At 48.1% G+C, this 17,518-nt stretch overlaps 1 protein-coding gene across 1 annotated transcript in view; it reads right to left on the reverse strand.

The window, feature by feature from the left end:
- Nucleotides 1-4,613: 4,613 nt before the first annotated feature.
- The window catches only part of LOC119956601 (NACHT, LRR and PYD domains-containing protein 3-like), a 58,720-nt gene continuing 45,815 nt past the window's right edge, over nucleotides 4,614-17,518 (reverse strand). The window contains exons 12-14 of the mRNA XM_038783934.1: nucleotides 11,921-12,088; nucleotides 6,122-6,277; nucleotides 4,614-4,773 (exon numbers count right to left, since the gene is read on the reverse strand). Coding sequence (XP_038639862.1) covers nucleotides 6,136-6,277; nucleotides 11,921-12,088 — 310 coding nt within the window. The 3' untranslated portion in view covers nucleotides 4,614-4,773; nucleotides 6,122-6,135. The remainder of the gene's footprint in view (nucleotides 4,774-6,121; nucleotides 6,278-11,920; nucleotides 12,089-17,518) is intronic.

The raw sequence follows: 17,518 nt of genomic DNA on the forward strand, positions 1-17,518 counted from the left end.
CCGAGTGACAGAATCACAATAATACAGTGCAGAAGAGGCCCTTCGGCCCATCAAATCTGCACCTGCACATGAAAAACACCTGACCTGTCTACCTAATCCCATTTACCAACACTTGGCCCATAGCCTTGAATGTTATGATGCGCCACATGTTCATCCAGGTACTTTTTTAAAGGATGTGAGGCAACCCGCCTCTACCACCCTCCCAGGTAGTGCATTCCAAACCATCACCACCCTCTGGGTAAAAAGGTTTTTCCCCTAAACACCCTGCCCCTCACCTTGAACTTCTGACCCTTCATGACTGACCCTTCAACTGAGGGGAACAGCTGCTCCCTATCCACCCTGCCCATGCCCCTCATAATCTTGTTCACCTCACTCAGGTCGCCCCTCAGCCTTCTCTGCCCCAGCGAAAACAACCCCAGCCTATCCGAGTGGCGAGAATGTGGAAGTCGCTCCCACAGGGAGTGGTTGGGATTAATAGTTCCGAGGCATTGAAGGGGGAATCTGGATAAACACGTGAGGGGGAGGGGAACAGAAGGATATGGTGATTGGGGGACATGAAGAGGGGGTGGGAGGAGGCTCGTATGGAGCATTGACACCGGCACGGAGTAGATGGGATGAATGGCCACTTTCTGTGCTGTAACTGTGGCATTTCTGCTCATCATTACTGGAGGTCGGATAAGCAGTCTGATAATTTAGCAATGGGCAGAAGGTGAGCAGGTTTCTGGTGCGGTAGAGCTGGATCTTATTAATGTACGTGTGAAAACCAAACCCTGTGCTTTCGGATGACGTCAAGCATGTGGGCGAGAAATAGGGAAGGGCCAAAGATAGATCCTTGGGCGAATGTCAGAGGTTATGGTGTGGGGACAGGAAGTGAATGCGATACTCTGGGTCTGGTCAGATATGTGAGAATGGAACCAGGTGGTGCTGTCCTACCTGGGAGAGTGGGGAAGCATTGGAGGAGGATGTGGTGAACCGTGTCAAAGGTTGCAGACAGCCCGGGAATGATGAGGAGGGAGCGTTTACCTTTGTCACAGTCACAAGTAAGTATCCCTTCCGATGTAGAGAGACTGTAAATGATGAACTTTCACAGACTTTATTAGTGAACATAAAGGGATATATTTACAGTGATCGTCTCCACACTCTGATTGGTCACTCAGACCAGGTGACTCTTACTCTGCTGTGTTGCCCTTAAAAGGACAAACACCATAGTGATTCAATAACCTTCCACATATGGGGAAACCTTAATATTGTGAAAAGATGTTGACATTACCATTTGCAGCCTGGAAGGAGCCTTAAGTGTGGGGCGGCACGGTGGCACAGTGGGTTAGCACTGCTGCCTCACAGCGCCAGGAACCCGTGTTTGATTCCGACCTTGCAAGACTCCTGTGGAGTCTGCATGTTCTCCCCATGCTCTGGTTTCCTCCCACAATCCAAACATGTGGAATGAGGTGGGTTGGCCATGCCAAAATGTCCCATAGTGACCAAAGCTTAGGCGAGGTTATGGAGGTACGGGGACAAGTTGGGGGAGTGGACTTAGCTCAGACTGCTCCTTCGGGCGATAGGTGCACACTCGATGGGCTGAATGGCACTGTAGGGATTCTAGGATGTAAGTTAAGGTGACTTTGACAGCCACAGGCAGTGCTGGACATGCTCTGACATGCGACAGCTGTGACTGCAGCTAAGCTCCTTCGTGGACAGAAGGTGCCTCAGGCATTGCTCCTGCAGGAGAGCGAGGCAAGAGAAGTGATTGTTGTACAAACCCCACACAATGCACAGTACCCACTGTGTGAGCTGCATCTGCTCTTCCCGGTACTTAGTGCTCCCTCACTCCCCCGGCCTCAATGGGAACCCACCAGACTAAACCGCAGGTGTGAATGAAGCCAATGGCATTAACATTACCTCTTCTCAGAAACCTGAACCACGGTTTTAAAGTCAATAAAACTCGCTGCAACACCTGAGGTGTAGGCACACCACAGTGCTGATAGGGAGGAAGGCCCAGGATTTTGACCCAGTGACAGAGAAGGAATGGCCGATATATTTCCAAGTCAGGGTGGTGAGTGACTTGGAGGGGGACCTCCAGGTGGTCCGGTTCCCAGGTATCTGCTGCTCTTGTCCTTCTAGATGGTAGTGGTCGTGGATTTGGAAGGTGCTGCCTGAGGAGCCTTGGTGAGTTGCTGCAGTGCATCTTGTAGATGGTACACACGGCTGCTACTGTGCGTCGGTGGTGGAGGGAGTTAATGTTTATGTATGAGGTGCCTTGCTTTGTCCTGGATGGTGTCGAGCTTCTTGAGTGTTGTTGGAGCTGCACTCATCCAGGCGAGTGGAGAGTACTCCATCACACTCCCGACTTGTGCCTTGTAGATGGTGGACAGGCTTTGGGGAGTCTGGAGGTGCGATACTCGCCACAGGATTCCCAGCCTCTGACCCATTAATACCACAAGTTGTCGGGTGAGTTTATGACTCAGCGATTCAGATACTTGACAGCCCAGGGTCAGACAGAAGTCCAACAACAAGTAAAGACTCCCTTCAATATTTCATTTAACAAATCAATGAAACTGAAGGAACAGCTGACATCCGCCCCAGTCAGAATGGGGTTGAAGTAAATTGTGATGCCATTGTTCAATGGGCGGCACGCTCACCTCTGATTCCTGGATTCGACAAGGCTGGCACTCCAGTGCGGCACTGAGGGGCTGCTGCTGGGTCAGAAGTGCTGCCTTTCGGGCGAGATGCCCCACCTTGGGTAGATGCATGAGATCGCATGGTGCCATTTCGAAGAAGGGCATGGGCATTGCCCCTAGTGCCCTGGGCAATATTCAGCCCTCAGTCAAAATCATAAAAACAGGTGATTTGGCATATCGGCACAATTGCTGTGTAGTGGGAGTGGGTTGTGTGCAAAGTGGCTGCTGCATTTACTACATCACAACAATAACACGCTTCCAAAAATATTTGATTGTAAACTGCATCAGGACATTTGGTGTGAAAAGTGCTGTACATAAATGTAAATCGATATCTTTTATACAAACTGAGAAGGTATACATAGAGCACAAAAACGATATTTTAAAAATATTGCATCAGTTGAAAAGTGACCGAATTGAACAAAGCTCAACATGAATTGTCATGAAAAGTGAATGAGGGAAGACAGTTGTCGGTAAGGGGGTGTGAAAGGCCTTCCCTTCATAAGTATCATCTGTAAGTGCCTGCTCTGAGTGGGAGGTGATGGTATTTGGGTTACTGTGCCTTGGTGATGTATGTTAATGTCTTGTTCATTACATTATCAAGGATTAAAGAAACAGGTGATGGATATTGTCTCTGAGCACATATAAATAGGGGATCCTTCCAAATTGGGCGCTACGGGGGCTCGGGTGCGTCATCACCATTTTGTTTTAATCACACTGCCCCACCAGGGGATGTTCCTTTATTGGGTTTTCAAAAGGAGCATTGGAATCGGGGATGGCTTGGACACTGGGTTGCGTGGGAGGAGAGCTCCGAGACTGAACAAGTCGTTAAACGCTCTCAATAAGGAACATCCCAGTGTCATTGTTTCGTCTTCACCAACCAACTTGGATCTATTAATAGTCCATTCTAACCCACAAGTAATGTCACCATTTTTTTCTCTGTCATCACTGTACTCTGTTCCCAAGCACAATTATCAATGTCACCCTTACAAGCATTCCATGCAGCGGAGCTTCGGCTATCCTACTGGATGGCACGGGTTTCTCATTGACCAATGCCAGAAATTCAGAGCAGGGCAATACCATAGTAAATCTCAGGTTTCAGGTCTCTCAAACTAGCAGCATGTTACAGAACTGCATAAGGACGGCAAGCTGGTTATAGAGAATACACCATGGGTGGATCCATGCCAGCTTGGACATCGGCATCGGGATGACCTCCGATGCTCTACCACCGAATCCATTGTGTCCCTACCCTTTAGAACAGGGGTGTCAAACTCAAATACACCGTGGGCCAAAATTAAAAAATCGGGACAAGTCGAGGGCCGGACTGGTTCAATGTTTTTTTGCAAAACTTATTGAAATGAACTTATTGAACCTGGAACTAATAAAGCTTAGGTTATTGCCTATAAAAACAACATTAAATATTAAATAAATGAAAAAATTAGTTGCATTTATTTCTTATTGCTTTATCTGGAGCTTTTCCAGAGTAATTTCTAATGAAAACATTTTTCCACAGGCCAACACTTTGCGATTCACACTATACCTGAATAAACTCGGCATCAGCCATATAATACGCCATAGGCGCTTCAATTGCTGGGGCCAGCTTTAATAGTAATTAGATATTATTAGGGCAGCACGGTGGCCTAGTGGTTAGCACAACTGCCTCACGGCGCTGAGGTCCCAGGTTCGATCCCGGCTCTGGGTCACTGTCCGTGTGGAGTTTGCACGTTCTCCCCGTGTCTGCGTGGGTTTCGCCCCCACAACCCAAAAATGTGCAGAGTAGGTGGATTGGCCACGCTAAATTGCCCCTTAATTGGAAAAAATAATTGGCTAATCTAAATTTTTTTTAAAAATTAAAATTAAAAAAAAAAGTAATTAGATATTATCTCGCGGGCCAAAGATAATTCCACCGCAGGCCAGATTTGGCCCGCGTGCCTTGAGTTTGACATATATGCTTTAGAAGGAGGCCCTGAAACTCTGTGCCACGTCTGTCAGTGCCTGTTCCTGGGTGGAAGGTGATGGGCTTGCAGTCATTCTACGGTAACTTTGTCCGGTACACATCTGCTGATGTCTGAAGAGATCAATCCGTGAGAGGCAGCTTCTGATCCCACCATGGTGACATTCAAATTCAATAAAATTCAGGAGTTAGAAGTCCAATGATGATCATTGTTGTAAAAACCCACACATGGAGCAACCCCCCCACCCCCCACCCCCACCCCCCACCCAGAGACAAAGGAAGACACATTGGTAACGTGGCCAATGATTATCAACCTGTAAATCTTTCCAGCAAACGTAAAAGCAGGGAGTCCTGGTCGGCCATGATTGATGGGGAGAGAGGGACTAGCGACCTGTGGTGGGGTGGGGGGGACTAGCTATGGATACAGACAAGGGCCTGAGTACACGTCTGCCTCATGCACCCGAGCTGTAAGAAGTGTCACCCTACCCTTAATGGGCCAGCTCTTTCTCAATTCTGCAGTCGGCGGTTCAAGACTATTCTTAGTCAACCGAACGATTTGTCTAATAAAATACTGCAAATCTGAAATAAAAAGGGGAAAATGCCTGGTAAACCCGGCAGGTTTGGTAGAATCTGCAGAGAGAGAAAGGGAGTTAACATTTCCCATCTAAGCGAGCCTTCTACAGGACTCAATTATGCAGAACCAGTCCTGTCGAAGGGGTCGCCACGACTCTGTGTCCCTCTCCATAGCTGCTGCTGAGTTTATCCAGCGTTTTCTCTATCAGAGCAGCAATTTGTCCAGTTAGTTCTGGCGATGAATGAGACTCCTCCATGCGGAATAGTTTTCCTTTGTGCTAGGGGTGACTGCGACCAGCGGAAGGGCCAATCCGCACCTGCCCTCCCCCAACTGATTCCCACTGGCTTAAATTTTACTCGGGCTCCTTAAAGTCGCACACGGTCAAATGCGGCCTCGACATCGGGGGGGCAGTTGCTCCCGCCTCGCATCCGGAATTCAGCTTTTTCTTCATTATTGAACCAAAGCTGTAGTGGGATCTGGAGCCAACGGATACTAACGGAACCCAAACTGAGCAGTTAAGTGACCCCCAAATGGTCCGTGTCTGACTTATCGCAGGTGGCGTACAATAAGAAGAGATTGCCCAATAACAGGTTTATCCGACTCGTCAAGTGGTCTCTTTGAGCGCTGGTGGGGGTGGGGGTGGGGGACAGTTTGCTTGCGAGTACAGGGGTGATGAACAATTTCAAACAACACCGGCTAAACCAACCCCGGATTTGGGCGGCACAGCGGCGCAGTGGTTAGCACTGCTGCCTCACGGAACCGAGGACCCATGCTCCATCTGTCCACTTTGCACATTCTCCCCCGTGTCCGCGTGGGTCCCACCCACAGAACCCACGCTAAATTGCCCCTTAATTGAAAAAAAAAAAATAATTGGGTACTTTAAATTTATAAAAACAATAATAATAATACCAACTCAACCTCGGATCTATGGGTCACCAGAGCCAGTCTTTTTCAAAAGCAAACTTCTTAGATTCAGAGAGATTGCACTCTGTTATAACGTGTAAGTTAAACCTGGAATCCATCAGCTTCTCCAACTCTTTGCAACCTTGAGGACTGAAACAATTTGCTTGTAATCTGTAAAAGACAGAACGAAGAAGACAGAAAAAAATGAAACAATTGTTCAACATGGACCGTGTGCAGAATTCTTTCAGGTTAACCGTGGATGAGGTGCCAGAACCAGATTGGTGAAGGAAGTGAGAGTGGAAATTGCCCATCATATCCACAATCCTCCTTAGACACAGGGGTGACGTCAGAGGGCTGGAGAATTGTAAACGTTACACCTTGGGGAGGCACGGTGGTTAGCACTGCTGCCTCACGGCGCCGAGGTCCCAGGTTCGATCCCGGCTCCGGGTCACTGTCCGTGTGGAGTTTGCACAGGAATCGAACCTGGGACCCTGGAGCTGTGAAGCCACAGTGTTAATCACTTGTGGTACTGTGTTATAGAACAGAGAACATACAGTGCAGAAAGAGGCAATTCGGCCCATCGAGTCTGCACCGACCCACTTAAGCCCTATCCCTGTAACCCAATGACCCCTCCTAACATTTTTGTTCCATGGAATTTACAGTGCAGAAGGAGGCCATTCGGCCCATCGAGTCTGCACCGGCTCTTGGAAAGAGCACCCTACCCAAGGTCAACACCTCCACCCTATCCCCATAACCCAGTAACCCCACCCAACACTAAGGGCAATTTATCATGGCCAATCCACCTAATCTGCATGTCTGGACTATGGGAGGAAACCGGAGCACCCGGAGGAAACCCACACACACACGGGGAGAACGTACAGACTCCGCACAGAATGTGACCCGACGGGGAATCGAACCGGGGACCCTGGCGCTGTGAAGCCGCAGTGCTAATCACTTGTGCTACCGTGTTTGTGTGTGCCTCACCCTCACAACCCAAAGATGTGCAGGATCAGTGGATTAGCCACGCTAAATTGCCCTTTAATCGGAAAATAAAAGAATTGGACATTAAAAAAAATTTTTTTTTGAAAAGTAAAGTACACCCTTGTTCAAAAAAAAAGGGGTAAAGATAAGTCCAGGAGCCAATCAGTCTCACCTTGGGGGTGGGAAGGTTCTAGAAATTATTGAATTCATAGTCATTTGGGCAAATGCGGGTTAATTAGGGAAAGCCAGCATGGATTTTTTTAAGGATAAATAATTTTGAACTACTTTGTTTTGGGTTTTCTGATGAAGCCTCAACTTTTTACAATTTATAAAAATGACCAGGATGGAGGGACTGAAGTATGGTTGCTAAAATGCATTTAGATGCAATTCAGAGGTTTACTAGACTAATACCAGGAATGACGAAGAGTCTTATGAGGAAAGGATGGAGAGGTGAGGTTTGTATCCGCTGGAGTTTCGAAGAGTAAGAGGCGACTTTTTCAAAATCTTTCAGATCCTGAGGGGTGTTGACAGAGTGGATGTGGAGAGGATGTTTCCTCTTGTGGGAGAATCTAGAACTAGGGGGTTACTTTTTTAACAATTTGGGCGGAGATGGGTCTTTGGACACTTGATCTTTCTGATTCATATTAATGGCGTAGATCCTGGTGCACAGGGCACAATTTCAAAACCTGTGAATGGCACGAAGCTCGGATATTGCGAACCCTGAGGAGGGTAGTTTAGCCCCTGAAATGAGCACAGGCAGGTTGGTGGAATGAGTTTGCAAGTGGCAGGTGAAGTTTAATGCAAGGAATTACTCATTTTCATAGAATTATAGAACTTACAGTACAGAAGGAGGCCATTCGGCCCTTGGAAAGAGCACCCTGCCTTTGCCCACACCTCCACCCTAACCCTGTAACTCAGTAACCCCATCTCTTTGGACACGAAGGGCAATTTAGCCTGGCCAACCTACCTGACCTGCACAACTTTGGACTGTGGGAGGAAAGCGGAGCAGCCGGAGGAAACCCACGCACACACGGGGAGGATGTGCAAACTCCGCACAGACAGTGACCCAAGCCGGGAATCGAACTGGGACCCTGGAGCAGTGAAGCAACAGTGCTAACCACTGTGCTACCCTGCCATCCCTTGGGAAATTCAGCGGAATTCTCCGTCGGCGGGATCCTCCAGTCTGCCGTTAGCGCCACCACGCCTGCGGGTTTCCCGACGCCGTGGGGTGGCCACAATGGGAAACCCCATTGGACGGCTGCAGGAACAGAGAATTCCGCTGCCGGCAGGGTCTCGCCGTGCCGGGAAACGGGGAATCCCGTCCACTGTGTCCCGTTCTCAGCACCACACTTCCGGGACAATGTTAAAACGTTAGAGAGGACGCAGAAAAGATTCATGAGCATGGTTACACCACACTTGGAATATTGTGTCCAGTTCTGGTCGCCTCATTATAGAAAGGATGTGGATGCTTTGGAGAGGGTGCAGAGGAGATTTACCAGGATGCTGCCTGGAATGGAGGGCATGTCTTATGAAGAAAGGTTGAGGGAGCGAGGGCTTTTCTCACTGGAGCAAAGGAGGAAGAGGGGTGACTTGATCGAGGTGTATAAGGTGATGAGAGACATGGATGGAGTGGCTAGCCAGAGACTTTTCCCCAGGGCGAAAATGGCTGTCACTGACATAATATACACCAGGATATCATGGTGCAGACACACACTGATGGACACACACAGGGACCAATCAACATGTACAAACACCGCAGCCAATCACCAGTTAGAATACACACACTATAAAGGCAGAGGGCCCCATGGTTCCCGCTCATTCTGGGTGCTGCCTCTGAGTGTAACAAGAACTCATCCAGCCCAGCACAGACTTACACCACGTGCTGAGAGAATCAACTGGTTCGGACATGGCTTAGGTCTCTAGTTTAAATTAGCATCATTTAGACCCACAATCATCGTGTGTTAGTGAGTTAGAAGTTAGTTAATAAAATTGAGTTGAACCTTCATCAGTGTTGGAAGTGTCTGTTCATCTCTCAAGTCTACACTGTGCTGCTGTGCAGGGAGACCTGGGTGTGCTAGTGCATGAGTCACAGAAAGTTGGTTTACAGGTGCAACAGGTCATTAAGAAGGCAAATGGCGGCGAAGGATTTTGCTACAGTGGAAGGACACGAGGCCCCCAAGCGTGGAGACCTCGATCAATGACATGGCAGGCTTCATTAAGCTTGAGCAGGTTAAATTCGCCCTGAGAGGATCGGTGCAAGGGTTCTTTAAACGGTGGCAACCTTTCCTCGACTTTCTGGCTCAACGATAGGGTACTGGGACAGTAGCAGCAGCAACCCGGGGGGGGGGGGGCGTTGATTATGTTGGCTTATTTTATTTAAATTTGATTTATTTAATTTTAATTTATGGTTAAGTTCTCTTGTTGGGGGGTGGGGGGAGTGTTATACATGTGATGTTACAGTATGGGGGGAATTGTGGGTGTTATGGGGCTGTTAGTTGCATATTACTGCTTTTTGCTATACTTGTTATATTTTTATATTTTCTGTAAAAAATTCCAATAAAAATTATTTTAAAAAAAAGAAGGCAAATGGAATGTTGTTCTTCATTGCTAGAGGGATGGAGTTTAAGACTAGGGAGGTTATGCTGCAATTGTATAAGGTGTTAGTGAGGCCACACCTGGAGTATTGTGTTCAGTTTTGGTCTCCTTACTTGAGAAAGGACGTACTGGCACTGGAGGGTGTGCAGAGGAGTTTACTAGGTTAATCCCAGACCTGAAGGGGTTGGATTACGAGGAGAGGTTGAGTAGACTGGGACTGTACTCGTTGGAATTTAGAAGGATGAGGGGGGATCTTATCGAAACATTTAAAATTATGATGGGAATAGATAGGATAGATGTGGGCAGGTTGTTTCCACTGGCGGGTGAAAGCAGAACTAGGGGGCATACCCTCAAAATAAGGGGAAGTAGATTTAGGACTGAGTTTAGGAGAAACTTCTTCACCCAAAGGGTTGTGAATCTATGGAATTCCTTGCCCAGTGAAGCAGTTGAGGCTCCTTCATTAAATGTTTTTAAGGTAAAGATAGTTTTTTGAAGAATAAAGGGATTAAGGGTTATGGTGTTCGGGCCGGAAAGTGGAGCTGAGTCCACAAAAGATCAGCCATGATCTCATTGAATGGCGGAGCAGGCTCGAGGGGCCAGATGGCCTACTGCTCCTAGTTCTTATGTTCTTATGTTATGTTCTTAGCGGTTAGGATGTTAGCCTGAGAGTGTGAGGGAGATAGATTCAATGATAGAATCATAGAATCCCTACAGTGCAGAAGGAGGCCATTTGGCCCATCAAGTCTGTACCGACCGTCTGAAAGAGCGCCCTACCCAGGCCCACACCCCCCACCTCATCCCCATACCCTTAACCTTTTACGCACCGAGGGGCAATTTAGCATGGCCAATCCACTTAACCTGCACATCTTTGGACTGTGGGAGGAAACCGGAGCACCCGGAGGAAACCCACGCAGACGCGAGGAGAACGTGCAGACTCCGCACAGTCAGTCACCCAAGGTCGGAATGGAACCCGGGTCCCTGACGCTGTGAGGCAGCAGTGCTAACCACTGTGCCGCCACACCGCCTATCCGGCTTTGAAAAGGGAATTGGGTCATTATCCAAAAAGAAAAAAAACTTGCAGAGTTATGGGGAAAAGTTACAGGAGCCACACGAGGTGAGTTGCTCCTCCAGAGGGTCAGAATGATACAATGGGCCGAATGGCCCCCATTCTTTGCTCCAACTGTTCCATGATTCTATAATATGTATTATCCATGTCGGTGTGATCAAAACTATTTAGGTTATCAAATAAAAACAGAATATATTGGAAAAACCTAAATTGGTCTGGCAGCATCGATAGAGAGGGGAATAGGAGTTAACGTTTTGAGCCTGTCCGACTCTCCTTGTGGGGGGAAATCCAGCTTCCAGGTGGAGAGAGGGGGAAGGAATGAGAGAGAAAAATCAGAGAGAGGGGATGGCAGATGGAGAGCAAAAGGGGAGTGAAAAGAAGGGGGAGAGAGGGAGCGAGAGAAAGGGAAAGACTCACACAGAGACACACAGGAAGAGTGAGGGTACAGAGAGAGAGAGAGAGAGACAGAGATGGAGAGAGAGAGCCAGGAGAGAGAGGCAAACAGAGAGAGAGGGAGAGACAAGAAGGGCAAAAAGTCAGAGAGAGGCACACTGGGAGAGTGAGGAGAGTGAGGAGAGTGACAGCTAGGTGGAGACAGAGTGCGAGAGAGAGGGGGAAACAGATAGAGTAGGACAACGAGGAGAAGGGAGGAATAGAAAGGGGAAATATTCAGCACACAGAGAGAGTGAGGAGAGAGACAGACAGACAGAGAGGTGGAGAGGGGAAGACAAGGAGAGACAGAGAGAAAGAGAGAGACACAGGGAGCGCGAGGAGAGAGAGAGATGCAGAGGGGTGGAGGGGGAGAGACAGACAGAGAGGTGGAAAGGGACAGACGGACAGAGAGGTTGAGACAGACAGACAATGAGAGACAGAGACAGAGGGACAGAAAGAAGATAGATTCTGAGAGAAGCACACAGGGAGCATGAGGAGAGAGAGAGGAGGAGAGAGAAGAACACACATTGACGTGCTTGTTAGGTAATTTGGACATTCTGAATTCTCCCTCAGTATACCCACGAGAGTGTGGCGACTAGGGGCTTTTCACAGTAACTTAATTGCAGTGCTAATGTAACCCTACTTGTGACAATAATAAAGATTAATTAATCGAGGCAGCGTTTCACACAGCTTGCGTTTGATAAATGAAATACAAAGTAGAAAACAATCCAAACTCTTACACAATCTCCTCCAGATTGGCACAGTGCAGAACAAGATGGTGGAAGTGCGCCAGAGAATTGTCCGTAAATCCATTAAAGGAAAGGTCCAGGTACTTCAGCGTGTTCTTCACACAAAGAGAGGAAACTAGGTCCTCACAACACTCGTCTGTCAGATAATTTCTCTTCAGGCTATTCGACAACAGAAGAGAGAGAGAGAGAGAGAGAGAAAGACAGATACAAAGGTGACAAAATGACAGCGGCCAAGGGAGTCAGAGATGGATGAGGAGAGAGGGAAGGAATGAGAGAGAAAAAAAAATAGAGAGGGGGATGACAGACCGAGAGAGAGCGAGAGAGAGACGCAGGGAGGGTGTGGAATAAGGGCAGACAGAGAGAGACAGAGAGGAGAAAGCAGGAAAACAAATTCAGACAGGGATATCGCAGGAAGAGTGAAGAGAGAAGGTGGAAGACAGAGAGAGAGAGGTGGTGAGAGAGAGGCAACGAAAGAGGTGGAAAGGGGAAAGTTTCAGTGAGGTAGGGGAGAGAGGGGGGGAAAGAGAAATGGAAAGAAAGAGGAAGAGCCAGGGGGAGGGAGAGAGGAGGGAAGCAGGAGAGAGAGCAGGAAGAGAGAGCAGGAAGAGAGGGTGAGGGGGGAAGAGAGGGCGAGGGGGAAAGAGAGGGGAAGAGAGGGAGGAGGGGGTAGAGAGAATGGGAGAGAGAGCAGGGAGAGAGAGGGGGAAAGAGAGGGGAATAGGGAAGAAAGAGGAGAGGGAGATGGAGAGAGAGCGGGGAGAGAGCAGGAAGAGAGGGAGAGAGGAGAGGGGGAGGTGAGGGAGGAGGAGAGAGGAGAGGGAGGAGAGAGAGGGGAGGAGAAAGAGGGGGAGTGAAATGGGGAAAGAGAGAGAGGGGGAGAGAGAGGAAGATAAAGAGGCGGAGACAGAGAGTACGACAGAAAAAGAAAGGTGAAGAGAGAGAGCCAGCAAGAAGAGAGAGAGAGAGAGAGAGAGAGGCAGAAAGAAATGGAAAATAGACAAAGCAAGTTAGATAGATGGAAAGAGGGGGGTTGTGGTGGGAGAAAAGACAGCCAGGGCAAAGGAGAAATAGGGAGAGACACAGAGAGAGATTGAGCAAGAAAGACAACAAGAAAGATAGAGAAATAGAAAGTGAAATGAAGAGAGAGACCAGAGATAGAGTGCGAGAAAAAGAGAAAAAGGGAGGATAGAGAAATTGATAGAGAGAAATAGAGACAGGTAGATAAATAGAGAGGTAGGGAGAGAAATAGAGTCAGAAAGATCAGGAGAAACAGAAAAAGGCATGAAGGACAAAAGATAAAAAATGTGAGGCAGCCACAATTGCAGAAGCAGTTTGAGAACATCGTGAGATATACAATTTCCAGGATTAATAAAGGGGAACGAGAGAGAGGGAAATAAAAAAGAGAAAGATTGAGGGAGGGTTACACAGCAATAAACAAGGAGATTACTCACAAACAATGTCAGAATTAAAACATTCTACAACCAAATTATTAATTATAAGTTTTACACCTTTTGACATCTTTCTGAAACCCAGTGTATCATCAAACACAGTTTGAATGTAATATTTTATCAACTTACATTCCATGGCTAAAAATTTATGCTAACAATTCTTCTCAAAAGTCAATCTGTAAAATAAACAATTTTGTTTAATACAGAGAACATGTGACACACTGGGATCTGGGTGTTTGAAGAAACTGGGATCTGGGTGTTTGTGGAAACATGCAACGCACTGGGATCTGGGTGTTTGTAGAAACATGCGACACACTGGGATCTGGGTGATTGTAGAAACATGCGACACACTGGGATCTGGGTGTTTGTAGAAACATGCGACGCACTGGGATCTGGGTGTATGTAGAAACATGCGACACACTGGGTACTGGGTGACTGTAGAAACATGCGACACACTGGGATCTGGGTGTTTGTAGAAACATGCGACGCACTGGGATCTGGGTGTTTGTAGAAACATGCGACGCACTGGGATCTGGCTGATTGTAGAAACATGTGACGCACTGGGATCTGGGTGTTTATAGAAACACATGACGCACTGGGATCTGGGTGATTGTGGAAACATGCGAAGCAATGGGATCTGGGTGACTGTGGAAACATGTGACGCACTGGGATCTGGGTGTTTGTGGAAACATGCGACGCACTGGGATCTGGGTGTTTGTAGAAACACGCGACACACTGGGATCTGGGTGTTTGTAGATATACGCGACGCACTGGGATCTGGGTGTTTGTAGTAACATGCGACACACTGGGATCTGGGTGTTTATAGAAACATGTGACACACTAGGATCTGGGTGTTTGTAGAAACATGCGACGCACTGGGATCTGGGTGTTTGTAGAAACATGCGACACACTGGGATCTGGGTGTTTATAGAAACATGTGACACACTGGGATCTGGGTGTTTGAAGAAACTGGGATCTGGGTGTTTGTAGAAACATGCGACACACTGGGATCTGGGTGTTTGTAGAAACATGCAACACACTGGGATCTGGGTGTTTATAGAAACATGTGACACACTGGGATCTGGGTGATTGTAGAAACATGCGACGCACTGGGATCTGAGTGATTGTGGAAACATGCAACGCACTGGGATCTGAGTGATTGTAGAAACATGTGACACACTAGGATCTGGGTGACTGTAGAAACATGCAACACACTGGGATCTGGGTAATTGTGGAAACATGCGACGCACTGGGATCTGGGTGTTTGTAGAAACATGCGACGCACTGGGATCTGGGTGACTGTGGAAACATGCAACGCACTGGGATCTGGGTGATTGTGGAAACATGCGACACACTGGGATCTAGCTGATTGTAGAAACATGTGACGCACTGGGATCTGGGTGTTTATAGAAACACATGACGCACTGGGATCTGGGTGATTGTGGAAACATGCGAAGCAATGGGATCTGGGTGACTGTGGAAACATGTGACGCACTGGGATCTGGGTGTTTGTGGAAACATGCGACGCACTGGGATCTGGGTGTTTGTAGAAACACGCGACACACTGGGATCTGGGTGTTTGTAGATATACGCGACGCACTGGGATCTGGGTGTTTGTAGTAACATGCGACACACTGGGATCTGGGTGTTTATAGAAACATGTGACACACTAGGATCTGGGTGTTTGTAGAAACATGCGACGCACTGGGATCTGGGTGTTTGTAGAAACATGCGACACACTGGGATCTGGGTGTTTATAGAAACATGTGACACACTGGGATCTGGGTGTTTGAAGAAACTGGGATCTGGGTGTTTGTAGAAACATGCGACACACTGGGATCTGGGTGTTTGTAGAAACATGCGACACACTGGGATCTGGGTGTTTATAGAAACATGTGACACACTGGGATCTGGGTGATTGTAGAAACATGCGACGCACTGGGATCTGAGTGATTGTGGAAACATGCAACGCACTGGGATCTGAGTGATTGTAGAAACATGTGACACACTAGGATCTGGGTGACTGTAGAAACATGCAACACACTGGGATCTGGGTAATTGTGGAAACATGCGACGCACTGGGATCTGGGTGTTTGTAGAAACATGCGACGCACTGGGATCTGGGTGACTGTGGAAACATGCAACGCACTGGGATCTGGGTGATTGTGGAAACATGCGACACACTGGGATCTGGGTGACTGTGGAAACATGCAACACACTGGGATCTGGGTGACTGTGGAAACATGCGACACACTGGGATCTGGGTGTTTGTAGAAACATGCGACGCACTGGGATCTGGGTGATTGTAGAAACGTGCAACGCACTGGGATCTGGGTGTTTGTAGAAACATGCGACGCACTGGGATCTGGGTGTTTGTAGAAACATGCGACGCACTGGGATCTGGGTGATTGTAGAAACATGCGACGCACTGGGATCTGGGTGTTTGTAGAAACATGCGACGCACTGGGATCTGGGTGATTGTAGAAACATGTGACGCACTGGGATCTGGGTGTTTGTAGAAACATGCGACACACTGGGATCTGGGTGTTTGTAGAAACATGCGACGCACTGGGATCTGGGTGTTTGTAGAAACATGCGACACACTGGGATCTGGGTGTTTGTAGAAACATGCGACGCACTGGGATCTGGGTGTTTGTAGAAACATGCGACGCACTGGGATCTGGGTGATTGTAGAAACATGCGGCGCACTGGGATCTGGGTGTTTGTAGAAACATGCGACGCACTGGGATCTGGGTGATTGTAGAAACATGCGACGCACTGGGATCTGGGTGTTTGTAGAAACATGTGACACACTGGGATCTGGGTGATTGTGGAAACATGCGAAGCAATGGGATCTGGGTGACTGTGGAAACATGCGACACACTGGGATCTGGGTGTTTGTAGAAACATGTGACACACTGGGATCTGGGTGTTTGTAGAAACATGCGACGCACTGGGATCTGGGTGTTTGTAGAAACATGCGACACACTGGGATCTGGGTGTTTGTAGAAACACGCGACACACTGGGATCTGGGTGTTTTTAGAAACATGCGACACACTGGGATCTGGGTGTTTGTAGAAACATGCGATGCACTGGGATCTGGGTGTTTGTAGAAACATGTGACGCACTGGCATCTGGGTGTTTGTAGAAACATGCGACGCACTGGGATCTGGGTGTTTGTAGAAACACGCGACACACTGGGATCTGGGTGTTTGTAGAAACATGTGACACACTAGGATCTGGGTGTTTGTAGAAACATGCGACGCACTGGGATCTGGGTGTTTGTAGAAACACGCGACACACTGGGATCTGGGTGTTTGTAGAAACATGCGACGCACTGGGATCTGGGTGATTGTAGAAACATGCAACGCACTGGGATCTGGGTGTTTGTAGAAACATGCGATGCACTGGGATCTGGGTGTTTGTAGAAACATGCGATGCACTGGGATCTGGGTGATTGTAGAAACATGCAACGCACTGGTATCTGGGTGATTGTAGAAACATGCGACGCACTGGGATCTGGGTGTTTGTAGATATACGCGACACACTGGGATCTGGGTGATTGTAGAAACATGTGACGCATTGGGATCTGGTGGATTGTGGAAACATGCGACGCACTGGGATCTGGGTGATTGTGGAAACATGTGACACACTGGTATCTGGGTGATTGTAGAAACATGCGACGCTCTGGGATCTGGGTGTTTGTAGAAACATGCGACGCAATGGGATCTGGGTGACTGTAGAAACATGCGACACACTGGGATCTGGGTGTTTGTAGAAACATGCAACGCAATGGGATCTGGGTGTTTGTAGAAATACGCGGCGCACTGGGATCTGGGTGTTTGTAGTAACATTCGACACACTCGGATCTGGGTGTTTGTAGAAACATGCGGCGCACTGGGATCTGGGTGATTGTAGAAACATGCGACGCACTGGGATCTGGGTGTTTGTAGAAACATGCAATGCACTGGGATCTGGGTGATTGTAGAAACATGCAACGCACTGGGATCTGGGTGTTTGTAGAAACATGCGACGCACTGGGATCTGGGTGTTTGTAGAAACATGCAACGCACTGGGATCTGGGTGATTGTAGAAACATGCGACGCACTGGGATCTGGTGGATTGTGGAAACATGCGACG

This window comes from Scyliorhinus canicula, chromosome 23 (assembly GCF_902713615.1).
Source record: "Scyliorhinus canicula chromosome 23, sScyCan1.1, whole genome shotgun sequence".
In the NCBI taxonomy this organism is placed as follows: domain Eukaryota; kingdom Metazoa; phylum Chordata; class Chondrichthyes; order Carcharhiniformes; family Scyliorhinidae; genus Scyliorhinus; species Scyliorhinus canicula.